Here is a 27210-nt window from a genome sequence, read left to right as displayed (position 1 = left end):
TTTTGTTTTACGTGGATTTATTTTAATTTAAATTTAATTTTTATAGTGCATTGTCCCGCTGGTACTTTTGCTGGTGAAAAACAAAAAGAATGTACGTATTGCCCGAAAGGATACTACCAAAACAGCGATCGTCAAGGTGCTTGCCTGCGCTGTCCTTTGGGAACTTATACTAAAGAGGAGGGTTCAAAGAGTATTCATGATTGCGTCCCTGTTTGTGGTTATGGTACCTATTCGCCTACTGGACTTGTACCTTGTCTTGAATGTCCTCGTAATAGCTACACTGGTGAACCACCAACTGGTGGCTTCAAGGATTGCCAGGCGTGTCCAGCAAATACCTTTACTTATCAGCCGTCTGCACCTGGCAAAGATCGTTGTCGACCAAAATGCGGCCCTGGACAATATTCATCTACAGGCCTTGCCCCATGCTCTATGTGCCCACGAGACTTTTACCAACCCCTAAGTGGACAAACCACTTGCATGGAATGTCCTACCAGTATGAAGACTGATGGTCCTGGTGCAACCAGTCGATCGGAATGCTTACCAATCCAATGCACAGAAAACGCTTGCCAACATGGTGGATTATGCGTACCAATGGGTCATGGAATTCAATGTTTCTGTCCTGCAGGTTTCTCCGGTAGACGTTGTGAGGCTGACATCGATGAATGTTCCTCTCAACCTTGCTACAATGGAGCAACATGTATTGATCTACCACAAGGCTATCGCTGTCAATGTCCACCAGGTTATTCTGGCATTAATTGCCAGGAAGAGAGATCCGACTGTAGAAATGACACTTGCCCAGAACGGGCTATGTGCAAGGATGAACCAGGTTATAACAATTACACTTGTCTGTGTAGAGCGGGTTACACAGGCGTCGATTGCGACATGACTGTAGATCCATGCTCAAACAATGGTAGCCCATGTAATAATGGAGCTACTTGCGTTGCTCTGCAACAAGGACGTTTTATGTGTGAATGTCTACCGGGATGGGAAGGACAAACTTGTGAAATTAACACAGACGATTGCGCTGAACAGCCATGTCTTCTAGGTGCCAATTGTACGGACTTGGTTGATGATTTCAGTTGTGCGTGTCCTTCAGGTTTTACAGGCAAGCGTTGTCAAGAGAAAATCGATCTCTGCTCAAAGAGTCCATGCAAAAATGGAATTTGTGTCGATAAATTATTCTACCATCAATGCATTTGCCAACCTGGATGGTCCGGTGAAGCGTGTGAAGTGAATATCAACGATTGCATGAATGATCCATGTGAAAATGGCGGTCAGTGTATTGACGGAATAAACGACTTCAATTGCACGTGCGAGGCTGGTTTTACTGGTAAACGATGCCAACACAATATCGACTACTGTTCAGCTGAACCATGCCAGAACGGAGCAACATGTACTGACCAAGTTGATGGTTTCTTATGCAAGTGCCGGCCCGGATATGTGGGCCTTCAATGCGAAGCTGAAATTGATGAATGTCTTAGCGACCCGTGCAATCCATTAGGTACAGAGAAATGCGTAGACTTAGACAACAAATTCCAATGCATGTGCCGCGAAGGATTTACGGGCATATATTGCGAGGAAAATATTGATGACTGCAAGTCGGACCCTTGTCTCAATGGAGGTTCTTGTCGTGATGAAGTTGGTGGATACAAATGTTTGTGTCCGCAAGGTTGGAACGGGGCTAATTGCGAAACTGACATTGGTACCTGCCAGAATAAGCCGTGCCAGAATGACGCCAGATGTATAAACTTGTTCCAAGATTACTTCTGCGTGTGCCCATCTGGAACTGATGGCAAACAGTGCGAGACTGCGCCAGAGCGTTGTATTGGTAATCCTTGCATGCATGGAGGCAAATGTCAAGATTTTGGATCTGGATTGAACTGCTCTTGCTCGAATGGATTCTCTGGTATTGGTTGTCAATATGAATATGATGCTTGTCAAACAAACGATTGTAAAAATGGCGCTACGTGCACGAACCACGGCAAAGGATTCCAATGCATTTGTCCGCCGGGTTACACTGGACGGTTCTGCGAGGAAGATATTATTGATTGCAAGGAAAACTCCTGTCCACCAAGTGCAACTTGTATTGATTTGACTGAGAAGTTCTTCTGTCAATGTCCATTTAATTTAACTGGTGAAGACTGCAGAAAAAGTAAGTTACATAGTTTCCCATAGAAACACAGATATTAATAATTAATGTTTATTTTATTATTTTGCAGCTATATCGGTTGATTATGACATGTACTTCAGTGATGCTTCAAGAAGTTCCGCAGCGCAGGTTATTCCATTCTACACCGGATCTAAATCCAGTTTTACCATAGCCATGTGGATCCAATTCACAGAAAAAGACGAAAACGGCATTTTCTTCACAATGTACAGCGTCACTTCTAAACACATGCCCACAAACAGACGTCCTATTGTTCAAGCTCATTCGAGTGGAGTTCAAATATCTCTCTTCCCAGACATCCAAGACGTTTATTTGAGTTATCGTGATTATACTACCATTAATGATGCGCAGTGGCACCATATTGCTGTAGTATGGGATGGTGAAAACGGTGGTGAATTGAAACTTATTACAGAAGGTCTAATTGCTAGTAAAGTAGAAGGATACGGCAGTGGTAGAAAACTACCAGAATACGCCTGGGTAACATTGGGTAAACCTCGTTCTGGAAATCCAAAAGGTTACACCGAAAGCGGTTTCCAGGGACATTTGACAAAGGTGCAGATTTGGGGACGAGCCCTTGATGTAACTAATGAAGTGCAAAAGCAAGTACGTGATTGTCGTACTGAACCAGTATTATATCGTGGTCTATTGCTAACTTGGGCGGGATATGAAGATACCGCTGGAGGTGTAGAAAGAATTGTTCCATCGCACTGCGGTCAACGGAAATGTCCACCTGGATACTCTGGTCCTAAATGTCTGAGTTTGATGTTGATAAAATACCACCAAAAGTAGAATACTGTCCTGGAGATTTATGGGTAATTGCTAAGAACGGATCTGCAATTGTATCATGGGACGAACCCCATTTCAGCGACAACGTCGGCGTTGTGAAAATTCAGGAAAAGAACGGCCATCGACCAGGTCAAACACTTTTGTGGGGAGTGTACCAAATTGCCTATGTAGCTTCAGATGCCGCTGGAAATACTGCTCTGTGCACATTTAAAGTATCACTCTTATCAGAATTCTGCCCTGAATTGCCAGATCCCATTGGAGGTGTGCAAACATGTAAAGACTGGGGAGCTGGCGGACAATTCAAGGTGTGCGAAATTGGTTGCAATCCAGGTTTAAGATTTTCTGAAGATGTTCCCAAGTTCTACACTTGTGGTGGCGAAGGTTTCTGGCGTCCTACATCTAATCCCAATTTACCAATGGTGTATCCAGCTTGTTCCGCCGCAAAACCAGCTCAGCGAGTATTCAAGATCAACATGCTCTTCCCGAGCTCAGTACTTTGTAATGAAGCAGGTCAAGGAGTCCTCCGACAAAAAGTACGAAACGCCGTCAACTCGCTCAACCGTGATTGGAACTTCTGTTCGTTCTCTGTGGAAGGAACTCGGGAATGTAAGGATCTCAACATTGACATATCCTGTGACCATCGCTCCAATCGGATCACTCGACAAGTTGCCACGGACGATGAAGAAGATGGTGGTACCTATGTGATTGACGCCGAAGTACCAGTACAACCGTAAGTACAATCCGCATTATTTAATCACAAAATCACATCAAACAGTAACCAGTATTAACGTTTGACGTTTCCAAGATAGTCGTTGTGTTTGCGCATGATGACCATCAAATGTCCTCAGAACGACGGACATCTTCACCGTTTTTTTTGTTTGTTTTATTTTCATTTACTTGTTGTGTGTTTTGTGTTTGAGCATGCTCGTAGTGTTGAGTACTTTTAGTCGTTTTACATACTCGTAGTTAGCACCCTGTGGCATGATTCGTTCCTTTGTAGCAAAAATCGCCAAGGACGGCAACAAATGAGCGATACCTACAACATTGAAATCTCATTCCCGGCCATCAAGTAAGCACCCACTAGTTTCTGTTTAGCCTACAGACACATTTGAACACGTTTGCTTTTCTGTTGAACACAAATATACATGTTTGCATGCTTTTTCGAACACATTATACATGGTGCACTACCCTGGTACACTTGCTTTCTATATTGTTTTTAAGCAATTAGCTAATTAATTGTTTTATTAGCGACCCGATCATCAACTCGAATACCAATGATAGATCATCGGTTCAACGCTTATTGGAAATGCTCATTTTGGAAGACGACCAGTTTGATGTACGAGACATTTTACCTAACACCGTACCGGACCCCAGTTCTTTGGTATTAGAATCAGACTATGCTTGTCCTGTTGGACAGGTTGTAATGGCCCCCGACTGTGGTAAGTACTATTGATAGTTGAAAAGAAATAGTAGGTATACTTAAAATAATTGTTTTACAGTTCCTTGTGCAATTGGCACATACTTCGAAAAGGATAGCAAGTCATGTATTCCATGCCCATTGGGAACCTATCAAAGTGAATCTGGTCAACTTCAATGTATTCAATGTCCCACCATTGCTGGACGTGCTGGTGTTACTATTGGATTGGGTGCAAGAAGTGCAGCTGATTGCAAAGGTACTAAATATTTTTTCAATCAAACTTACAGAAATAAAACTAAATGGCAAAATATAATGTAATTTTCAGAACGTTGTCCTGCTGGAAAATACTACGATCACGACGCAGGTCTTTGCCGCAGTTGCGGACACGGTTTCTTCCAACCAGAAGAGGGTTCCTTCTCTTGTAACATCTGTGGACTTGGTAAAACGACGCGCACCAACGAAGCAGTTTCCGCTAAGGAGTGCCGTGACGAATGCGCCAGTGGAATGCAACTTGCCTTGGACGGCAAATGCGAGCCATGCCCACGTGGTACTTACCGCATGCAAGGAATACAAGCAGCCTGTATTGCCTGTCCATTAGGGCGCACCACTCCTAAAGTTGGCGCTTCCAGTAATGAAGAATGTTCACTGCCTGTGTGTACACCTGGCACTTATTTGAATGGTACTTTGAACAGCTGCATACCTTGCAAAAAGGGATGGTACCAACCAGAATCCCAGCAAACCACCTGCATTGCCTGCCCACCGAATACCAGCACAAAGGGTACAGCCGCCACTAGCAAAGCTGAATGTACTAATCCATGTGAGATGAATGGACCTGAGATGCATTGCGATTCAAACGCATACTGTTTGTTGATTCCCGAAACAAGTGACTTTAAATGCGAATGCAAGCCTGGTTTCAACGGTACCGGTAAATTCTGTACGGACGTATGCGAAGGTTACTGTGAGAATGAAGGATCATGTGTAAAGGACGTTCGCGGTCAGCCTACTTGCAGATGCATTGGTAGCTTCACCGGTAAACACTGCGCAGAGAAATCTGAATTTGCCTATATTGCTGGTGGTATAGCTGCATCGGTGATTCTCATCATCTTCATCGTTTTGCTCATCTGGATGATCTGCGCTCGTGCCAATCGTCGTCGAGAACCGAAGAAACTCCTCACGCCTGCGACAGACCAAAACGGATCGCAAGTTAATTTCTACTATGGTGCTCCCACTCCCTATGCTGAAAGCATCGCGCCCAGTCACCATTCCACATACGCTCATTACTATGATGATGAAGAAGATGGGTGGGAAATGCCGAACTTCTATAATGAAACATACATGAAGGAAAGCCTGCACAATGGTGTAAACGGCAAGATGAATAGTCTGGCACGCTCAAATGCCAGTATCTATGGTACTAAAGAAGATCTATATGACAGATTAAAACGTCACGCTTATCCCGGAAAGAAAGGTAACGGAGATGACAATAGCTCCATTGATGAAAGGTTTTAATAGCTCTCTGTCTTTTCAGATAAGAGTGATAGTGAGAGTGAAGTGGGGCAATAAGAATGACAATCGAGTCTAGACTTCTGGTCAAACATGTGAATACGCTCAAAAATTGTTTTTGTTTTAATTATCAGTTGACCAATTATGTTTAATAGTGTAGACCATAGACGTGTGTGTACTTTTATATATAAAAAATCTATTCTTCATTTATTTAGCGCTAGGCGTATGTTTTCAATAATTCATTTTACTGAACATGAAACGGCAAAAATATATTTGTTCTCGAACCATTTCGGAAATTGTCGTATAACGTGTACAATATTGAAATGATTCCTGAACGAACTAGGCTAAAGATCATGAAATTTAATTACGAGTAGAAAACTTGTATCTGAAGACATGCATCATTATTAGTACTTGTTTCACTAGGTTTTTAAATCGCTCATATTTATATTTTGTAATTAATAAAGAAAAACGTATTTTTAGTCACGTACATTACGCTATTCTAAGCTAACGCTATGTATAAAGACGTAAAGAGATGAATGTTATAGTTCGTATTTATAAAAACTTAATAAGATAAATGTTATTTGTGTGTGTATATGATTATAAATATTTTGTATAAGAATGACTGAATAAAACAACAAGTGCAACACAAATACATGTATTTATTTATTCATTCTTTATACATCTGTTTGAATTGCGTTCAGCCAACAGGCTGAATGAAACAACCGCTCACCAGGGTCGCGATCAGCGCGCGTATTGCGAACTGACGCCGTCAGGTATGCACAGGCAGTCTTATTTCGGACACCGAGAGAATATCCCGTGTTCATCGCGTCTAGTTTTGTTTCTTCCGACAATAATTAAGTATATCGGTTTATATTCAATACCCAATGATCGGCATATATCGGAATCGGACGTAATTGGAGTTTTGCAAGTGCACGTGTTAAATGTTCATCAATCGCGGGTTATTCGTCGGGTTACTTGTGCGCGTGTTCCGTGGGCCGTCGGTTATTGTTTTTCGTCTATGGAATTATACTGAACTCAATTATTAAATGGAACCTATTTATCCTCAAGTGTAAGAGCTGCCGTGTAAGTAAAATTAATAGAAAAATTACCGTCTCCAACAATGGTTTTGTTACTAGTTTTCTTCTACACAACGTGGTATGGAATCTTTGCATCATAGCGCAAACTTTTGTTTTCATTACGCTTAACTCTCATGAACGGTCGGTATAATCTTCAAAAATTTTTCGTATATTTACAATTGACGACGTGTTTGTTGCAATTTAGCATGGGTAGTAAATCGCGACTTTGTATATAGGCATTTATTACGATCCGTCGGACACCTTACTTCAAATGGCACTATTAAAAATTGTAATAATAATTTATTTTTAATTGTGTGTTATCTCTATGATGAACCTTCGACTTTTTTATAGTTTAACTTATATCAATTTATTATTAATTGTTTTCTTTGTGTAACATTATGTCCCTGCTTTTACGTAAAAAATTAGCATAAAAATGTAGTTTCTTTCTTCCTGTAGTACCCTGTGTATATCTTCTCATTAAATGCACGTTTTCCTTTTGAATTTTCCTCTTGGGACAGCCTGTATCTTAAGTTTCTTTTGCATACATGTAAAAATTTGCTGAATTAATTGTCTTAAAAAGTTTAAAAATCTGCAATTGTGTTACATGTTTTCCATTTAGAATTTAAATTTAGTTTCCGAATCTGAAAACAGAATTTAAAAATTCCAACTTTTACTTTCGAACATAAAAAGAGAAATCTTTTACTTTTTTTATGATGAAATCTTTTTTTAACAAATGCAACTAAATAATTGGAATATTTAATTTTAAAATTTAAGTTTGATATTAAAAGTCCCATGCAGAGTATTTCTTATCTCGTGCAATTTTGTGCGGTTGCCACGCGGTTGCCTTGCGTAGCACGTTAGTCTCATTTTTGTTGTCAGGTGATGTGCACGCACATTTTCTTCATTATTCTTGAATTCCTTAATTTATCTTTTCGTTGTTACGTATTAATTTTGAATGCTTTTTGGATTGTGCGCGCGTGATGTGCGGCTTCGTTAAATACGGATTGCACCTTTATTGCGGCAGAAATTGTTAGCTGTTGATATTTTGTAATTGTAATGTAACTTTTGTTAAATGTTGTTAATAAAATACAATGTATAATTATAATCTCATTCATATTTCTTTGTGGTATCCTCTTTGTCGTTTTCAGTTTTAAATAATATGGCATATAAGTCTTATGTGTGAGCAGCGGGTATAAGATAACTAACTGTTACTTAAATTGTGTTGTTGTTTTTAAAACATGATAAAAACAGAAACATAAATAGAAGAATCAAATAACAACAACAAAAACACTCGGTGGTCGAGTGGAGACGTGCACGTGCTGGCATGCAAGCAGACACGGATCGAAGCTTATGTATAGAAGGCATTTTTCTCAAATATTAAAATATCAGGTGTAATTTGGGTTGCATATATGAATTGCAACGAAATATAAGAGAAATTGAAATACAAGTGAAGGCAATATGAGAAGAAATAAGAAAGCAAGAGCAAGTGGAGAAACGGAGAACAGGGAAATAGAAGAAGAAGAAGGAGTAGTAGAGAATAGGAGAATATAGAAGGAAGAGCACAGAGAGTTGAGTAGAGAAGAGGGAGGAGATAGAAGAAAGGAGAACAGGGAGGATATCAGATTTTTAAATTTTTTGGCGCGTGTCGTTAGACAGTAGCTGCTTTGATCCGTCCATTGCTCCCGGCCCAACCTACAGCTACGATGTCTCTACGCTTCATCCCCAGGATTCTTAGGCATATCAACAATTTTTATGGTGGGGCATCATCCCTTGAGTGGGAGAACTCCTTATAAGGACATTCCTTATAATATTTGTACAAATATTTCTAAGTTTTAAGTCGTCTCAAGAGAGGGGACATTTAAAAATATTCTTACAAGTTCTGACCTGAACCTGAAATGAGGATACATTAACAATTTTTATAGTGGGGATCATCCCTGAGAGAGGGAACTTTCTTAGAGACCTGTTCCTGAAATGATAGAAGGGGTACACAAATCAAAGAATTCAATATATCTTACTATTTATTTATTAACAATAGAATACAAGTTTAGATTTCACAAGTCAAGAAAATACATGCCGCCATATTGACACAGAACTACCGACCTGCATCGTCGCGCAAATACAAGCAAGTAACACGTCAAAATGTTCTAGCGGGATAAAGAAATTAGCAAATTGCACATTTTCTAGGTGATGGAAAATGAAAACAAATATTCAAGGTGTTACAAAAGAAAATTTTTAAGTGCAGACAGGAAAACATCTAAACACTCAAAAATCGCTCGATTTTCACAGTTAATCTAGGAAACAAATATACAGGCCGTTACAAAAAGAAAATTCAAAGAGCTAAAAGTTAAATTCTAATAACAGACGAAGCAAATTTTTAGGGATCTGAAGAAAAACGATCATACAAGGTGTCACAATTAGAAAATTCAACAATCAAATAGGAAAACATCTAAACACTACAAATATTGCTCGTTTTCACCCATTGCTGTGGGAATCTAATAAACAGAGTGTTACAAAACAATTTGAGTGCAAAAAGAAAGCCTTAAGTCACCCTTTTATGCAAATTTTCGGGGTTGCAGGTCGAATTCCAGCAACAAACATATACTACCCGACGGAGAATTTAATTCCGCATCTCTAGGCGCCGCGCTGAAGTTAATACGCCACCTAGATCGCGCGCAAACCCGAAAAAATACAAACAGTTCACGAGAAAAGGGTGAAAAAGTCACCACTTCTACTGTTACCTTCGTACGGTGCCCTGAACATGAGTCACTTCTACCGCTACCTTCAAAGGGTGCCCTGAACACGAGTCACTTCTACCGCTACCTTCGAAGGGTGCCCTGAACACGAGTCACTTCTACCGCTACCTTCGTACTGTGCCCTGAACACGAGTCAGTTCTACCGCTATTTTCGTAGGGTGCCCTGAACTCGAGTCACTTCTACTGCTACCTTAGTACGGTGCCCTGAACACGAGTCACTTCTACCGCAAGCCTCGTACGATGCCCAACGGCACTGGTCGGTGCAACGACAAAAACGGATTTCAAATTCATAATATACGCAAAATTCCCTATAAGATAAGCTTACACAAAAACTATTACAGATATCGATTTAAAATTTTAGTATGTTATTTTTAAAGATATAATCTATCGAAAATTGGCAAAAAAAAATTCGATTTTTTGAAAATTTCACACTAGGTGTGCCCCTTAAAATGAAAATCTGATTGTAGATTGTTGTATAAAATTTAGAAAGTTGCTATGAATTTAATTTACAGTGCAAGTGTGTAGGTATCAAAAAATGTAATGGAGAGATTGCGGTATCTGTGTTATCTGGTCCCGGTGTATAGGTAAATGAGGCTGCTGAAGTGAATGCGTTGACGGGTCTCGTCTCCTTCGTATAAATGGCCTCTCGTCTGCTCGTTCAAAATATATGTACCTTGTAAGCGAAATAAACATTGTAGATTACTGGTTATATGCTATGTATATGGAATAGTGGCGGTATCTGTTAATTATCTCATTGATCACAAGTAGTTGGTTTAAAACCAGGTGCGGTTCAGCACGATGGGCTGAACGTACCAAGAATATTATCGGCTTAACCCGGGGGCGGTTCAGAACGAGGGTCTGAACGAAAACCTGACCGGACGGTTAAGCACTCGCAAAAAGAAAGAGAAATGTACACAGCGTTAATGAGCGTAGCCTTGGTCGATTGAGGTTAGGTATGAGTCGCATGATGGCTGTTAGTATCAAGTGGAGTTCGTAATGTAATGTGTTTACTCATACCTTGAGCAGTAGTTTTGGGTGAACTGAAATACTGTATCGATGTAGTTCGTCGTACCTTGTAGCAGTAATTTTGGGTAAAATGGAATACTGTACCGATGTAGTGTTCGTGTGATGCTGGCACAAAACGGAATGAGATGAGTTCGTGAAAAATGTTAGTTGGTACCCCAATCGTTCATCCTCGCGAGGGGAGTCCGTAGTGTTGGCTGGCACACCAGTAGTTCGTCTTGGCGAGGGGAGTCCGTAGTGTTGGCTGGCACCCCAGTAGTTCGTCCTGGCGAGGGGAGTCCGTGGCTCCACCCCTAACGGTGACTTTGTGAGTCATTTAGTGGTCTGATCGCGTCAAAAATTGGCGGAGGGTGATTCTTCTAGGATTTCATGCTTATAGTATTTGTTTGCTAAAAGGCTTATATGTATTCAAGAGAGAAATGATTATTTGTTAATGTTAAAGTTTTAAAAATTGTGAAAGATTTGATAATCCTCCATTATCTATTCCGTGAAATATATATATGGCCGAATAATATTACTTAGTTATAAACATACCAATGCAGCGCTCATCGGATTGCAAGGGTACGGCATGTACTGTAACTAAAAGAAAACATAAGGTAAAAAAAAATCATGTGTGTAGTTCACCCCCGGTAGAAGTAAAACCTTCAGTACACTGCACTCCGTGAGAATGAGACGAAAATAGTATCAGGAAAAAAAACTGGCGCTTTATAGGTGGAAGTAAAAAATCAAGAATTTCAATTTGTCAGAACACACAAAGCGGAGACGAAGATAATAGGAAAGTATATTTGTGTTCTCTTATTCTCTCGCAATCTAAACCATATAAACGAATACGTTTGTCTCTTTTTAGTGTCATTTCATTAATTTTGAAGTCACAACAATTCTAAAGAAGTTTTCACTTTAACAAAAACATTTAATACAATACGAGTATGATAATATTATATTCACACATGGGAGAAAACAAGTACAAAACTTAGTATCGCAATGGTCAGATAAAAGTAACTTACTCAAGCACGAATAGGTTTCCGATTGATCTAGCGACCGACCACGTCCTACAATAACCGAAATATTTTATTTGAAATATAAACATCAAAAGCCAGCAAAAAAAAAAACATTTTTCTACTTCCACCTATGAAACGCCAGTTTTTCCACAGTTTTTAGACAGAAAAAGATGACCAAATATAATGTAAACTTTGAAAATAGAAGTCTGATAAAACGACACTCGTGCGATATACATCTGGACACGCCAGAGACCGGTACTAAACTAGCTGCAATCCATCAATAGAGCATGCCGAAACTGCACACGTAAAAATACGACAGTTCACAATAAGACTCTGTGCTTGCTGCATAAACCCGGCAGGTAAAAGCAATAGATGCGCAAAGCCAGCGCGTCGATGCCCCGCGACCTTGTGCGCGAATTACAATAGATGCGCAAAGCCGGCGGCGCGTCGATGGCACGCGACTTTGTGTACGAATTGCAATAGACACGGTTCCTGTGATAAGAACTAAACTAAACTGTGCTGCATGCGACAGCGCGACGAGAATCTCACGCGTAGCATCTCGCACGGCGAATGCGATAAGAAAGTGGTTTATACACAAACGCTGATATGATTCAAAACGACTACAATTCTATTTTATGATTTTTAGTTCATGCTAGTGAACTAAAATTTAAATCATGAAATTATGATTTATGATTTGAGTTTTATTGAAACAAAAATTTCCGCAGATGATATCAATTTTCTAATTGCAAGAAATCAGGAAAACAGATACTATGAATGATAAAAACTTTACTTACCAGTGTATGGAACACCGCAAATCCATTGTGAGAAGATACTGAAGATACACACAATTTCGGACAATGAGTTCCGGCGGAACCCAAAGTTTACCATAAATTTCGTCTTGTTCTCCATAATTATTTAAATTAGTATTCGTACCAGGTAACACATTGAGCCAACGAGTTGTGCAGAAGTCAAAAATGGTCCGCTCAAGTCCAAGACATTATTTATTATCACACACAAAGTCTGCCGGCCGGCGTCCGACGACAACCGATCAGAAATCCACGCGAAAATGTAATAAACACACAAAATATTGAATTCCGAAGATTACATACGCGATAAATATTTACCGAATGACCAAACATGACAATTAACACTAAATTCAATAAAATATAACGCGATATACCGAATTTACAACGAGAAACACAAATACAAATACGACGGAGTATTCTTATGTGCCGCACGAAGTAAGAGCTGCGTGCCGGCATCACAACTGTGCACGTCGACTTTCACTCGCAGGAATATTTTTAGTTAAAAAATGCATCGTTGCGCTACCTGAGAATACTTTATTGTACCTCCAGAAAATACAAAGCGTTTCAAAAAGTGTGGCGTACATATGAGGCAGTGAGCGATTGCCAATGTTTCAGTGAGTGGTCACGCACTTAAGTGGCCGGTCCATGTATCACATGTACACGAGAGTGCGCATGCACCACCCTATCTAAACAAATATCAATTTTAACACAACTCAAAACTTCAATAATAGAAGTCAATAGGAGCAGTTAGTATGTCAATTTTTTTAAATTTCGAACATCTGTGGAGGAGATGAGTTGAGGAACATTCCATTGAGGTTGTAAAATAGCGGGTAACTCTCTTTTTTGGAATATTAATTATTTCGTCTTTCTATCATTTTTTCACATCATTTTTTGATGGCTTAGATATCACAAACTGTAGGGGCCAATCTTATGATAACGCTGCTAACATGTCTGGCAAGTACAGTGGATTACAGGCACGCATAAAACAACATTCCAAATCAGCTGAATTCATACCATGTGGAAATCATTCTTTAAATTTGGCTGGGAATACTGCAGCGGAATCTTGTTCTGGAGCATTACAGTATTTTATGTTTATGCAAAATATATATATTTTCTTTGCTGCATCAACAAGACGGTGGAATATTTTTACTGAATGCATGAAAGATAAGAATTCTAAAAGTATCAAGAGAATAATTGATACACTATGGTCCGCAAGAGCTGACGCTGTTTTAGCCCTAAGACTAAATTATCATTCAATAGGAGACACTTATTCAAAATATATGAATCTAATTACAATATTATTATAATTATTATTATATTATTAATTGATGGTTTTTATCGACGATTTTCTACAGCAACGAAAAATTTTATGTAAAAAAGTTCGACCGAAAAATTTTTAACTAAAAATTCGATCAAAAAATTTTAAATAAAAAAGTTCGACTTCGGTTTTCGACCGAAACAAAGTTAACAAAAAATAACCAACAAAGAACACCCCAATAACACAAACCGTTCCCGAAATATGAGCCAATTTCCACGACAAAACACGAAAAATATTGAAAATAGCCTAATTTTGAAGCCAATTTTAAGGGTGTTTCCGACCGAAGTCAGGGAGTGTCAAATGCGTATCGTTTAAAATGACTCTTCTACAATAACAAAAAATAAACACCCCAATAACACATACCGTTCCCGAGATATGAGCTTTCCACGACAAAACATGAAAAATATTAAAAATTGCCCAATTTTGAGGGTGTTCCCGACCGAATTCAGGGGGTGTCAAATGCGTATCGTTTAAAATTACTCTTTTTTACAATAATAAAAAAAGAACACCCCAATTATTATTAATTAAATCATGAGATTTTCCATATTCATATATACAGTCCCAAAACAGAGAAAGGCATACTTTGTTGCGGAAATAACAATAACTTATAATAATTTATTTTTATTGTTGAGAATTGATGTTAATAAAGTCAACCGCTTGGACCAATTATTGCTTAATTTTGCTAGCATAAATAAATCAATAAATAAACATATTGGGAACTTCCTAAATAGTCACCACGTTGAGACGATGAAATATAATTATATGATTTACCTACAAATTATACTAGGTATAAGATAACATACGTTTGAAAAGTATTGTACATAAATATTGAACCTGTTAACCGTGTCTTAGCTATCTTTGGTACAAACGGATTTGACTTCGTTCGCTATTAAAATACTGTTTATACAAGTTCTGATCACTCATAATGGCATGGTAACAAATGCAGCTCACTTCATGATTAAATTTAAAAATCTAGCTAAAATCAGGTTCCGGCGACACCATTAACCTGTAATGCGTTCGCAGATCGCATTCGTAAACTCAGAGCATTTCGCCTTACCGCCGAGATCCCCTGTGAGGTACTTGCCCTCGGCGATTGTATCGTAACAGGCTTGCTCAATTTTCGCTGCGTGGCTCTGTAAGCCCATGTATTTCAGCATCATCACTGATGAAAGAAGAAGCGCTGTGGGGTTGGCTAAGTCTTTGCCGGCAATATCTGGTGCAGTACCGTGAACCTATAACAAATTATATCAAATTTGATAAAAATTTTAGAATAAAAAGTGAAAAAATTAAACATACAGATTCAAATAGAGCACCATTGATGCCAATATTTCCAGAAGGAGTCAATCCCAAACCGCCAACCAAACCAGCGCACATATCAGAGAGAATGTCGCCGTACAAATTAGGCATAACGAGGACATCGTACTGATGGGGATCTTGCACCATGTTGAGGCACACAGTGTCAAGATATTTTTCTTCGAACTTGACTTCTGGGTACTTCTCCGCCATCTCACGACAGCAACGCAAGAAAAGACCGTCGGACATACGCATGATGTTAGCTTTGTGCACGGCGGTGACTTTCGTACGTTTAGTGTCCCTGGCGTATTGGAAAGCAAACTCGGCAACGCGTCGCGACGCTTCTTCCGTGATCAGCTTAATACTCTGCACAACACCATCGACAATTTCATGCTCAATGCCAGAGTACTCGCCTTCTGTATTCTCGCGAATGGTCACCACATCGACATTGTCATACAAAGTTTTGTATCTGAACAATAAATATTGTTATAAATTAAAATATTCAAATGTAGTTAATAAGGCATACCCTTCCAGACTCCTGCAAGGCCTGACATTGGCATACAAGTCAAACTCTTTCCTCAGGGCCAAATTAAGAGACCTGTGGCCTTTACCAACTGGTGTCATGAGAGGACCTTTAAGCCCAATTTTGTTTCTGTTTACAGAGTCAATGGCAGCTTGAGGAATACCAAACTTTCCATCTGGACCCTAAAAATCGATTTTAAGAATAAAAACACTGATGATTTATAGGTAAACATCAATAATTTGTAACTTTTACATACTCTGACAGGTGTGACATCAACAGATTCCCACTCAATAGGTACACTGGCAGAGGCGAAGATTTTTTGCACAGCCGCCGAAATTTCGGGCCCGATGCCATCGCCGGGAATAAGTGTGCATTTTCGCACTTCAGAACTGTATAGTCTAGCTCCATTGGCGTTGGCGCCCACCTAAAACAGCCAGATTCAATCTATTAACCTACAATGCAATGTCAGAAAGTTGGATTACATAACACGGACCTTGCTCGCAGAATTATTGAATTAAATTCATGCACACATTTACATACAAAACAATTGTAACTGCACTATAACATTACCGTAAAACAGGTAAAAACGTAATTTTATGCGCGCATTATGACTACTAAGCACATTGTTACTCACCAATTTTTTAAGTAGCCTGTGAGCCATTGTTTGTTGGGCCGCACTTTGTTTTTATTTACAACCGACGAAAATGAAAGTTATTAAAGTAATTAAGCGTGCTATGAATAGAGCGGTTATTCTTTTTCGATCGCCAAACGAAAAGCACGCAAAATCCTTGTCAAATGTCAGATTGCGAACGTGGAGCGCGTGCACCAGCTGAAAATAGACCGCGCATATCTGTAGTAGTGCGAAGAAACGCCTCTCTCGGCAACCAAGAGAATCTCAGGTTGCGCGAACCTAAAATTCAAATAAAATTCAAATTTTATTGCTTATTTCAATTTAATTCATACTTACATATCATTGAATTGAATGCTATGATGTTTATTCAACAGTAACATACTGCCGATAAAAAACTTGTCACATTATAACCATGACAATTGAATAAATTAATGACACTTAACTGATATTATACAGGGAACTTCGAAATCAATCAATATTGTGTAGTTTTTATTTATTATCTGAAGTTCAATATATCTTCAAACTTCAAACGTCATTAATCCTAAAATATACACTAATTTTACACGTTTTACAGTTATATTAACTTTACTCGCACTTACCTAAAGTAATTTATTTCGTGTTTTCAAAATGAATCCCATGTTGCAAAGACACTGCGCAAAATTTATTTATATTGTCCCTGATGGTTTGCGCGAATTAATGTCGGATATATCTCGCGAAGTGATAAGAACGCAACCGGAAAATGTTTATACTTATATAGCTGATTATTTGGATGCTTTGATGATTACAAGAGAAAATGCGAGAAGTATTCAATGAATTTTAACATGTTAAACATGTTTTATTAATATTTGTAAATTGTTTAGTTGCCGCAAGATTGGTTGACAGTATCTGTGAAATAGCTGAAACCACCGTACAACTTCTGCTTCGGGTGGGACTTAGTCGTTCCGAAGCGGACGCCATTGTTGTAATTATTCAAACCGCTTTCCGGGAATATTTGGAGCGAAAGAAAAAATATCCACCATCCGAATTTCCTGGAGGTATAGTGTTCATAAAGTTTTGTCAAAACTAAATATTAATTAAATTCTGATTTAGAAATGGGTGAAGAAGAAGACTTCATGAAGAAAATATTTAATCAAATAAAGGTTAGCGCTGATAAGGTAGAACAAGCAGTAATTATCATCCAAACAGCTTGGAGGAATTTCAAAGAACGCCAAGAACGCGAGAAGAAAATGCTCTTCGGTATGGTTGATTGGCGAATTGCTGCAAGAAGTGCCATCATGTTATACAGGAAAACTGGTGTAACAATGTACGAAGCAAATCGTGCTGCCACGCTAATCAAAGCAGCGTACAAAGGATATTACACTAGAAGGATCATGAAGCGATTATTGCACATGGGTCTGGAAGATGAAGTAACTGAACAGATAGAATCTACTATTTCAGCAGATTATGATTTGGAATCAGAAACGTAAATAATTCCAATTTTATCCGATAATAATTATTTACAAAAACATATTTTTTACAGGGGTGAATTTACGGATTATTTATCCGACATAGGATCGTATGGTGAAGATGGCACATCACACAACGTGCTCACCTTGGAAGCAGGCGCTTCAGATGCTTCCCATCCCCATCGCGAGCGTCATACTCGTCCTCGGCATCACACTCCCTCGCGACGAGCCACAGCTGCAGCTAAAACTACAACCGCAAGCAAATCAAAAATTGCAACCGCGAGTGAAACAAAGTCTGCAAAAGCAACGACTTCGCAAGAAAAAAGACCTTCATGGACTGCACCAGCCGATGGTCCAGTCACCATCGAGAAAAGAGAATCACTACCAAGAGATGCAGATGCACTTCATCCGGAAGACTACTACCCGATTACAGAGCGATTATCAGAAGCAGGTGAAGGTGGAATAAGCCCATCCGTACCAGATGTTATAGAAGACGATGAAAAGATGCAGACGCCTCCCAATACCGAACAAGAAGAAGTTAGTGAAGGTGTTGAAGCAGATGAGGCACCTACCGAAGCAGAGGGAGAAGTAGTCGCAGGACAAGATGCAGAACTGGAGGCACCTACTGAAGCAGCAGAGATACCCCCAGGAGATGATCAAGAAGTTGCTGAAGCACCTGAAGAAGTTTCCAATGAAGATGTTGCTGAACCCGCAGCTGAGGAAGCAGTATCCGCAACTGAGACACAGGAAGAGGTCGCTGCAGCTGAGCCGCAAGAAGAGGTTGCTCCTCCTGGTGAACCAGTGGAAGCGGAACCAGCGGAGGAAGCAGCAAATGAAGTGATTCCAGGTAAAATAAATAAAACAAAAAGTTAATGCAAAAGTATAAAAATATTCATTTGTAGATGATGAAAACGAAAAAATAGATGGCACAGCTGATGAAACAAATCCGGAACAATAAAATCGTTAAAATATAATAAAATAGAAACAAATTGTAAAAAAAATCAACTGTTTAGTTTGTTAGTAGACCACGGATAAATAAATTACCACTCGTGGACAACTCATCTTTGATTTTCATCAGCTCCAAAGCAAGATCATCTTTAGAAAAGCTCTCCTTTTTGAACTTCTCTTCTAATCGGACACGTATTGCTTCGGCAATGTCATCGCCATCCTATAATTATTTATTACACAAACCACTTTTATATTTATTATTTTATATTTATTTTGTTCACTTACTGCAATAGTTTTCTGTCGTATACGTGGCTCAAAATTCTGAATATTCTTCAACCCATCAGCACATTCTAATTCTTTCAAATATTCTGTAGACCACTATAAACATGTATATGTTATTGAAAACGTTTCGAACTAATTTTGTAATTTTAATACCTTAATAACATTCTCGGGAAAATCGGCAACTTTTGCGCATTGAATACCGTAGCTCTTATCACAAATTCCTTCCTTAATAGAATACAAGGGTGTGATTGCATTATCAGTCAATATCATACTGACGTGATAATTGGCTACAGTCGGAATATCATTCTCAAGTTGCGTAATTTCATGATAATGCGTGGCAAAAAGCGTAAAAGCTTTAGTTTCTCTAGACAAATGCCTAAAAATAAACTTATAAACAAATCTGCATCAATCTCTAATAATTTCTAACATACTGAGCAACCGCCCATGCAATACCACAACCATCATATGTAGATGTCCCACGACCCAGTTCATCAATAATCACCAAGGAATTCGATGTTGCGCACTATAAATAAATCCGAATTTATTACCCAACTGAAATTTGTTGGAAAAATCCTTTGCTTACTCTAATAATACTGCTGGTATCAATCATCTCCATCATGAAAGTGGACAATCCTTTGGACTCACAATCACCAGCCCCGACCCTTGTAACAATACTATCCACTATTGAGATATCAGCTTCTTCGCATGGTACAAAACATCCAATATGAGCTAACAAAGTACACACGCCCACAGTCCTTATATAAGTACTTTTACCACCCATATTGGGCCCGGTAATAATCTTAAAAGTGCACTCGTCCTTCATAAAGTCTACATCATTCGGAATGCAGTTATCATCCTGTCGTTCTAGGCATGGATGTCTTGCTTTCTTCAACCGCAAAATTCCACTTCCCATCGGCATCAAATTGGGTCTCACGTATGGAATAGGTGCATTTACAGCACACACAGCAAAACTAACCAATACATCCGCAATGGCAATCGATTGATTCATACTCTTAATCACATCCGCATACCCCGAAGCCACTTGAATAATCTCATCAACGACAGTTTCTTGTTGTTCCTCGTAATTTTTCTTGATATCTTTATAGTCATCATTGTATGAAGCTAGTTTTTCATTATTAAATCGTACACCTCCCTTGACCACGTCAAAAATCGTGTAAGATTTATTCTTTCTCATCGCTTGTTCTTCTTTGAGAGTCACTCTGAAGAAGTAACCATGTTGATTTGTGCAATCCAACTTTATGGTTTTTCCTGCTTCGTAACCCAAATCATTTGCAGCACGTTTTAGTAACGATTGCATTTTATCTTCAATTATTTGTTTGCGATTGAATAAATCATGCAGAACCGGATCATAAGATGGTTTGACGAAATATTCATCTCTGTCGACCGAACTCAACTCCATGGTTTCTTCAATCATGCGTTGGTACTTTTGTAACTCTTCTAAACGCTCACATATCGGATCAACAATCAAAGCAACGACCGCAGCATTATTGATGTTTTGCAAGGTTTCTACCAGAGCAGGGATCAAATCCAACGCTTGATACACTTTGAAACAATCCTGGAGCGTAGCTTTCTTCGTGGCCAGACGTTTCGCCAACATTAATAAATCAGGAAGTTTCAATCTGTACTTCGATAACTGCGATCGCGCATCTGCGTCCTGCACCAAAGCTTGAACAACCTCTAGACGATCGTTTAAAATATTCAGATCACGGATAGGCTGTTTAATCCACATTTGCAACAAACGCTTTCCTTGTGGGGTCGAACAATTATTCAGTACGCCATAAACAGTATCAAACTGATTATTAACAGTTCCAGGTTTTGCTAATAAATTAAGCGCGTAAATGGCGGCATTATCAATGCGCACCAAACGTTTTTGATTCATTGATTTCAATCTGTACTGGTTAAAGTTCTGCGTATCGGACATCAAGTTCAAAGAATTAATTACAGCTCGAGCAGAACACATAGCCTGAGTCAATTTGCGTTCGCTGAAAGCGTGTACATTGCGCGTTTGATTTTCGGCGAAATACAGCAAACGATTCAAGTCCTGATCTAATTTAGACTCGTCATAATCTTCTTTTTTGCTTGTTCCCACCAGAACGTCATTACGCTCCAGCATCTCCTTTAGAGTTTCCAGTTCTTTCGAACTGCCCGATGGAATGACGCATTCCTTGGGATTCACGTACGCCACAACAGCTTCAAGCTCCGAGAAAAATTCATTATCATCGAATTCGGTGACTGTGATATCACATTCGGTTGTATTCACACAAGCTAGCCCAATGGAATGACCCCTTAAATGTACTCCCATGACAGAAGTACTAATCACCATATCGCGATTGTTTTCAAACAAAATACTCTCAAACTGTTGTAGATTACCAGGTGATGCTTTGTATTCGACTTTCCAGTCGTTGACGCGCGGAGGTGATACTTTTTCATAGACTTCCACTCTATATTGCCGGACGAGGAGTAATTCACGGATGAAATTCTCAAAATTGTTTTCACTCAAACATAAATACGGCAGTTTTTCCGTGCCCATGTATTTCGTAACATTATTTTTGAAAACAATTTCAGCGGCAAGAGTAGCGTCGTCCTCATGTACAGAATAAAACTCGGCGTGATGAAAAATTCGCACGGTCGAAGCGCTTTTCTGGTATAAAAAGAAATATTTCCAACTTTAACTGCCAGACGCATTAATTACCAATAATTTGTAAACGTCATTAATTTATTGATTAAATAAATAATTCTAAGAAAGAATGTTATTTACGACAGTGCTATAAATTTCTTGGAAGTCTATAATGTTTTTATGAATAAATATTGACCTCGCTACACTTAGATAAGTCGATGATCCATTAAGATGACCCGCGAATCCACCAAGTGCCACAGATACTCGTAAATGAAATTCGGTGAATTCGAAACAAACTTTCCCTGTTTCACCAAACTCAATGAATTTATTCAGAAAATACTAATCATATAAATCATGGTCAACCACCAGGGAATACCGATTTCGATGTTTAAAGTTAAAACACTCCTAGAATAAATCGAATTGATTGCAAATAAACTTCTCGCTTAACAAACGCAAACACATCTGTGTCAATGGGTGGGGATCATTATCAGAGTCCGCATTTAAATACTCTACATCTGCATATTCGCAGCATATATTATCGTACAGCTGAAGTTGGAGTTGACGTAGAGAATTAACGAATTTTGTAAGTACAAAGTTCTCATTGATTAAAACTCAGGCAATATTTGATCCTTTATATTTACAGAGAAAGTGCCAACAATGAAAACGTTAATAGTCCTTGGGGCTGTTATATTAGCAGCGTGTGCAGCACCTGAAGGCTACTTTAAGCAAGAATACCAATTTAAGAAGTCCTCATCCACGTACAAAAATAACCAGTTGGAGACAAAGAATGACGATGAAGGATACTACGGCAAACATGGCGATTTAACAGGAGAGTCGGTACCGCAGGTGCAACAACACAACCAGCACTCTGAATACATAAGCCCAATGGTTGATAATGTCGGCCATTCCCTGACCACTTACAACGATCGTGATTTAACTTCCGAGGCCGAGAGTGCATTCAAAGCGCACAATATCCTTCCCGGAACAAATCGGCAATATTCCCAGAGTACATACACGACTCGATCAAACTTGGGCCAAATCACCCAAAATCTACAATATGATATGGAACAGCAGCTGCGTGATGCTATTAGGGCAATGAGGACTCAGTCGGCATATGGTAGCACTCAAATGCGATCCGAAGATGTGCAATATTTGGAGAATCAACTGCGTAATAACATCACTAGGCAGTTACAACAAAGTCTTCACAACCAGTATGGGGCACAAACCACCAGGGGTCAATCATCCTACAGCACCACATCCGCAGGTGGTTACAATCCTACAGCCAACTACGACACCAACGAGTTGACCAATTTACGTCAGCAGATGGAAAGAGAATTGCTTAGGAAACTCCACGAAGGTACCAGCTCATCATCATATGCCCAAAGCAGCAGCAGTAGTTCCAGTAGTAATTGGAACTCATATGGAGCCAGCAACAGAGGATATCAACATAGAGATTCTGCCGAAGTCGATGATTTAAACACGCACGGTCACCGCCAGGTCCCTAGCAGTTCAAACTATCGCCCCGTTCCTGGAAACAACGATTTTCAACGGCCTGAAAGATTCAGCTATGGCCAACAACCCGCGTCCAGTTCCCAAACTTCCTACGGATCAAGTTATGGACAAGCATCTCAATCAGGATCAAGATACTATGGTTCCAGCTATGATCGTGACTTCCCCACATTATCGCAGTCTCAAATCACCGTGAATCCAACCAGGAGAGTTACCGATGTCCTGCAAGGCGTTCAGAACGACCTTAACCAACAAGTGCGCGAAGCATTGAGCACCTATCAAGCAAGATATTCCGGATCCTCGTATACCTTGACCAATAGCCGACCAGATTATAATGTTGCTTTAGATGACCTCAAACGCCAGTTACGCTACAACATCACTAGAAAGATTGAAGACGAATTGGATCGTACCTATGGGCGTCAAGACGTTCGAGGTGAATACTCCTTTTCTCAAAACCAGCGCACAAATGCCAATTACAAAACAGCGGATTTAGAGGATCTCAAGAAGCAGATCGAGAATAATTTGATCAACTATCTGGAGACCTCATTCCGCTCTTACGAGTCTCACCACCAACAATCTCGCACGCAGTACACCAACTCCCAGAGAGACTACACGAACCAAGGTCCACAATACACGCAGTCTTTGACTTCCGACACCGCCCAAAATCCGACTTATGTCCGCTATGAACCCAGTAGATCATGGAGTTCACAGTCCTCATGGAGCTCTCAATCATCGTACGGTTCGACCCCGGATGGAAACACTCAACAACCACTCAATTCCCAATTGGAGCAAATCCGTGCTCAATTGCAACAAGACCTCAGCCGCCAGCTGCAATCAGCAGTGTACGAGCAGAAAAGCCATTCTTCTTACAACACCCAGAGCCAGAGCCAAGTTGAGCAGCTTCTCAACAATGAACTCAGAAGTAATCTCACCAGACGTCTCGAGGAAACCCTGAATCAACACTATGGTAAACAAGGCATCCGTGGAGGTCAATCCTATACCATTTCTGCAACCGGGGTTTACAGCCCGAATGCCAATTATCGTCAAGAAGATTTGAATCGATTGCGCCAACAATTGCAAGATGATCTAGTTAGAAACCTTCAGGAACAACTGCGCACTTCTCAATACAGCGCTTCCAGCGGTGGATACAACAGTGGCTACATGTCACAAGGTTCGTATGGCAGTCATAGTTCAGGCTATCATAGCGGCGTAAAGAGCGGAAGGATGCAAAAATATGACCAATTCGGTCAGCATCAATCGGTGGGCAGCACCATTGGAGAGGATTGCAAATAATTTTGGAGAGAATTGAATTCGAATATGATTAGACTTAGTACAATATTGAAATTGCGCAAAACATTGGTTGATAAAATAGCAGCTTCATGATTGCTTCTAGAAGCAATAGGGAATATATTTATATAAACATAATAATTGTAACAATTATGTATGTGTGAGCTTAAATAAACAAATATATCTTTGATAAACATATTTTTCGAATTGGATTGACTTCTGTTGCATACAAACGAAAGCGAAATTAATCCGTAATGGCGGCGCGCGTGTGATAAGGTTGCTATTTTAGTACAACTATTGCGTAATGTAATTAATATTATCAGTAATTGATAAAAATAATTTATTATTTGAAGGTCCGAGGCGGCCGGTGGTCGCTCATGATGGACAAGGTCAAGTCGCAGAAGATTTGGGTCAACAAACTATCGACGACCTCGGGCAGCAACTTGAAAATGACGACGATTTGGTACAGAAAACCTATGAACCTGGGTTTGAAGTGGATTCACACACAAAGCCTGTTCGGGGAGATATTGGGCAAGCCAATCTTAAACCAGAGGTTAGGAACAAAACAAAGCCAATAGGACAACAGATAGAAGATCTTGGGCAAAAATATGAAGACTTAGACGGACTCACTCAACAAACTGAAGATGACTTTGGTCAGTTTGAGTTGGGTAGTAACAATAGGAATTATGGCAATTTGCAAGTGGGCAGTCAAGTAAAACCAAAATTAGTAGGTCAGCATACTGAAGATTTGGGTCAGCAAGTTGAGGACCTAGGGCAATTAAATCAAAACGAAGACGACTTTCAAAAACCAATGCCTGATGAAACGTTTGAATTAGGCAGTAACGGAAACCGTGGAAACTTACAAAGCGGTAGTCAAAGGAAACCCGTAATAGTTGGGCAGCAAACAGAGAATTTAGGGCAACAAATTGAAGATCTAGGACAGATAGAAGACAATGAAGATTACCAAAAACCAATGACTGATGACACTTTTGGACAGTTTGAATTGGGAAGTAACAGAAATCGCGGAAACTTACAAAGCGGTAGTCAAAGAAAACCGGTATTAGTAGGCCAGCAAACAGAAAATTTAGGACAACAAATTGAAGATCTAGAACAGATAGAACAAAACGAAAACTTCCAAAAACCTATGACTGATGATGATTTTGAGCAAATCCAAGTTGGCAGAGATGTAGGTCAACAAACGGAAGATCTCGGTCAAAAAACCGAAGATATCGGCCAACAAACCATGGATTTGAATCCTGGCGCCACTTATTCGCAGACTACAAATAATCAGGAATCCGTAGATTATGCCGATGATATAATTCTTGGTGTCCAACCTTTACAACATAAGACTACCACAACAGCAAAGCCTTCAACAACAACTTACGCCACGTACAGCGTATATCGAAATAGATACTACCCAAATAGATATAGTTCAGGAAACTACCTGCGACCCACCTCAACCACTGAAAAAATGACTGTCTTCAACCAAGAACAAGAGATCGACAGACTTGCTGACCAATTGGCTGAGACCCATGGAACTCAGGATGGGTTCAATAACGAATTCATCGATCACGGAGACTACTTGCAACATAAACCACAAGGTCCGCAAGTTAACGATTTCCATCTACCCGAGACGCAATTCAATGACGATTTCACCCAACAACATCAAGAAGAAGATTTCAACATGTTCCAAAATCCCGAAAATGATGGTGCACCACCCGCAATGAGTTTGAGTGATGTACATCGTTCGTACATCGCTCAAGATCAATACAGAGGTGCACCACACGGACAGCAGTTCAATCCAAATCAAATTTCGCAGTCTAGAAGACTACCAACGGAACAAGAACAGGATTTACAAAGACCAGAAGACGATCAACAAGTGTTGCCAACTATGCCTAGCGCAACCATCCCAGTCAATCATTACAGACCAAACAACCATCAGAGCCATGATTTTGATGATGCGCAACACCATATAGATCTAGACCTTGGGCGTGAACCATATGTACCACCCTATCAACAATTAATAAGGATGTATAATAGTAATACATCTCCAGTAAAATACCCGGAGGGAAACCAAGAACAATATGAAGAAGTGTCACCTCCACAAGAAACTCAAAATCATCCAGACCCTGCAGACAAAGATACAAGTTCAGCAGGCATTGAAGAAGAGGAGGCCGTCACTGAAGTAGTAAAACCGTTAGGTTTTTGGCAAAAAGTTGGTGGTAAAATCACCAGTAGCTTTAAAACAGTAAAGCAAAAAGCTAAAGATCTTGTAGGGCCAAATAAGATGCCTCAACGAATGATAAAATAACTTATAAGCGTTATGTAGATTTGTAGCAAATTAAAACTGTTAGAAAAATATATGAATCAAGAACTTTCCATAAGTGACTAGTCACCTAATGTTTCTGTACAAAAACAAAACTATTATATCAATAACAATTCCGAAAATGAATCAAAACGTGACGCATGATGCATTATAAACCAATAATATATTAAAATATTTTAAGACCTACCTCGGACATGTTTTTGTAGAAGCGTATGAACCCCTGGATCTGGTTCGGGTCTACAAGAAAGTAGAATTAGTAAAAGTAGAGATTATTGTTAAATAATGAAATTATTACCCAGATTCATGGCTTTTAATGGTTGAACATTTGCCATGACGTCTATTAACTGTTATTCACGTAAACTTAAGTATTTGCACAATTTTCGAGAGTAACAACCGAGACTGTTGATGAATTGAGTAACCTTAAAATATCATAACAAAGTAAAAGCCCGCCAATGCCGAAAATAATTCAAATATGGTGTAGTAA

The 27210-nt window shown here is 39.4% G+C and overlaps 5 protein-coding genes and 1 long non-coding RNA gene across 6 annotated transcripts in view; 3 read left to right on the top strand and 3 right to left on the bottom strand.

Annotated features, from left to right (window-relative positions):
- The window catches only part of uif (sushi, von Willebrand factor type A, EGF and pentraxin domain-containing protein uif), a 28253-nt gene extending 21733 nt beyond the window's left edge, over nt 1-6520 (top strand). Inside the window, 8 exon segments of the mRNA XM_065300197.1 lie at nt 47-2152; nt 2220-2927; nt 2930-3683; nt 3954-4022; nt 4202-4392; nt 4453-4626; nt 4696-5835; nt 5896-6520. Of these exon segments, the coding sequence (XP_065156269.1) occupies nt 47-2152; nt 2220-2927; nt 2930-3683; nt 3954-4022; nt 4202-4392; nt 4453-4626; nt 4696-5835; nt 5896-5930 (5177 nt within the window). The 3' untranslated portion in view covers nt 5931-6520.
- A 2433-nt stretch (nt 6521-8953) lies between these two features.
- On the bottom strand, nt 8954-12914 carry LOC135791176 (uncharacterized). The gene is made up of 3 exons (XR_010547953.1): nt 12515-12914; nt 11257-11301; nt 8954-11081 (listed from the first exon to the last, which is right to left on the bottom strand). It is a non-coding gene; the product is annotated as an uncharacterized lncRNA (long non-coding RNA).
- A 1525-nt stretch (nt 12915-14439) lies between these two features.
- Idh3a (isocitrate dehydrogenase [NAD] subunit alpha, mitochondrial) lies at nt 14440-16463 on the bottom strand. The gene is made up of 5 exons (XM_065300927.1): nt 16295-16463; nt 15917-16084; nt 15664-15842; nt 15141-15606; nt 14440-15076 (listed from the first exon to the last, which is right to left on the bottom strand). The coding sequence occupies exons 1-5, from the start codon at nt 16319-16321 to the stop codon at nt 14846-14848; spliced, it is 1071 nt and encodes a 356-aa protein (XP_065156999.1). The 5' UTR covers nt 16322-16463; the 3' UTR covers nt 14440-14845.
- Nucleotides 16464-16566: 103 nt separating this feature from the next.
- On the top strand, nt 16567-18797 carry LOC135790649 (unconventional myosin-IXAa-like). The gene is made up of 5 exons (XM_065300926.1): nt 16567-17093; nt 17152-17325; nt 17381-17753; nt 17811-18583; nt 18639-18797. The coding sequence occupies exons 1-5, from the start codon at nt 16919-16921 to the stop codon at nt 18692-18694; spliced, it is 1551 nt and encodes a 516-aa protein (XP_065156998.1). The 5' UTR covers nt 16567-16918; the 3' UTR covers nt 18695-18797.
- spel1 (DNA mismatch repair protein spel1) lies at nt 18606-27183 on the bottom strand. Its single transcript, XM_065300925.1, has 7 exons — nt 27022-27183; nt 26914-26963; nt 19550-21628; nt 19398-19489; nt 19120-19342; nt 18970-19062; nt 18606-18904 (listed from the first exon to the last, which is right to left on the bottom strand). Exons 1-7 carry the CDS (start codon nt 27056-27058, stop codon nt 18746-18748), a joined length of 2733 nt encoding a protein of 910 aa, XP_065156997.1. The 5' UTR covers nt 27059-27183; the 3' UTR covers nt 18606-18745.
- On the top strand, nt 22027-26784 carry LOC135790645 (uncharacterized). Its single transcript, XM_065300922.1, has 3 exons — nt 22027-22187; nt 22248-24284; nt 24754-26784. The coding sequence occupies exons 2-3, from the start codon at nt 22262-22264 to the stop codon at nt 26709-26711; spliced, it is 3981 nt and encodes a 1326-aa protein (XP_065156994.1). The 5' UTR covers nt 22027-22187; nt 22248-22261; the 3' UTR covers nt 26712-26784.
- Nucleotides 27184-27210: the final 27 nt, after the last annotated feature.

This window comes from Atheta coriaria, unplaced genomic scaffold (genome assembly GCF_025399875.1).
Source record: "Atheta coriaria isolate IRGN ID8LTWV9N9 unplaced genomic scaffold, Caltech_Dcor_3.1 hic_scaffold_4_pilon, whole genome shotgun sequence".
NCBI classification, from domain to species: domain Eukaryota; kingdom Metazoa; phylum Arthropoda; class Insecta; order Coleoptera; family Staphylinidae; genus Dalotia; species Dalotia coriaria.
This window is presented reverse-complemented; position numbering and strand designations above follow the sequence as displayed.

Coding starts and splice junctions, on each gene's coding strand:
- Idh3a (XM_065300927.1), bottom strand. CDS start 16,321: ATGGCTCACAGGCTACTTAAAAAATTG. Junction 15,843..15,916: donor TTGATGTCACACCTGTCAGA/GTATGTAAAAGT, acceptor ATCGATTTTTAG/GGTCCAGATGGAAAGTTTGG. Junction 15,607..15,663: donor CCTTGCAGGAGTCTGGAAGG/GTATGCCTTATT, acceptor TTTATTGTTCAG/ATACAAAACTTTGTATGACA.
- LOC135790649 (XM_065300926.1), top strand. CDS start 16,919: ATGAATCCCATGTTGCAAAGACACTGCGCAAAATTTATTTATATTGTC. Junction 17,754..17,810: donor TATGATTTGGAATCAGAAAC/GTAAATAATTCC, acceptor TATTTTTTACAG/GGGTGAATTTACGGATTATT. Junction 18,584..18,638: donor AGCAAATGAAGTGATTCCAG/GTAAAATAAATA, acceptor ATTCATTTGTAG/ATGATGAAAACGAAAAAATA.
- LOC135790645 (XM_065300922.1), top strand. CDS start 22,262: ATGAAAACGTTAATAGTCCTTGGGGCTGTTATATTAGCAGCGTGTGCA. Junction 24,285..24,753: donor CAGTGGCTACATGTCACAAG/GTTCGTATGGCA, acceptor TATTATTTGAAG/GTCCGAGGCGGCCGGTGGTC.
- spel1 (XM_065300925.1), bottom strand. CDS start 27,058: ATGGCAAATGTTCAACCATTAAAAGCCATGAATCTGG. Junction 19,063..19,119: donor TTCCCGAGAATGTTATTAAG/GTATTAAAATTA, acceptor ACATGTTTATAG/TGGTCTACAGAATATTTGAA. Junction 18,905..18,969: donor TACGACAGAAAACTATTGCA/GTAAGTGAACAA, acceptor AAATAATTATAG/GATGGCGATGACATTGCCGA.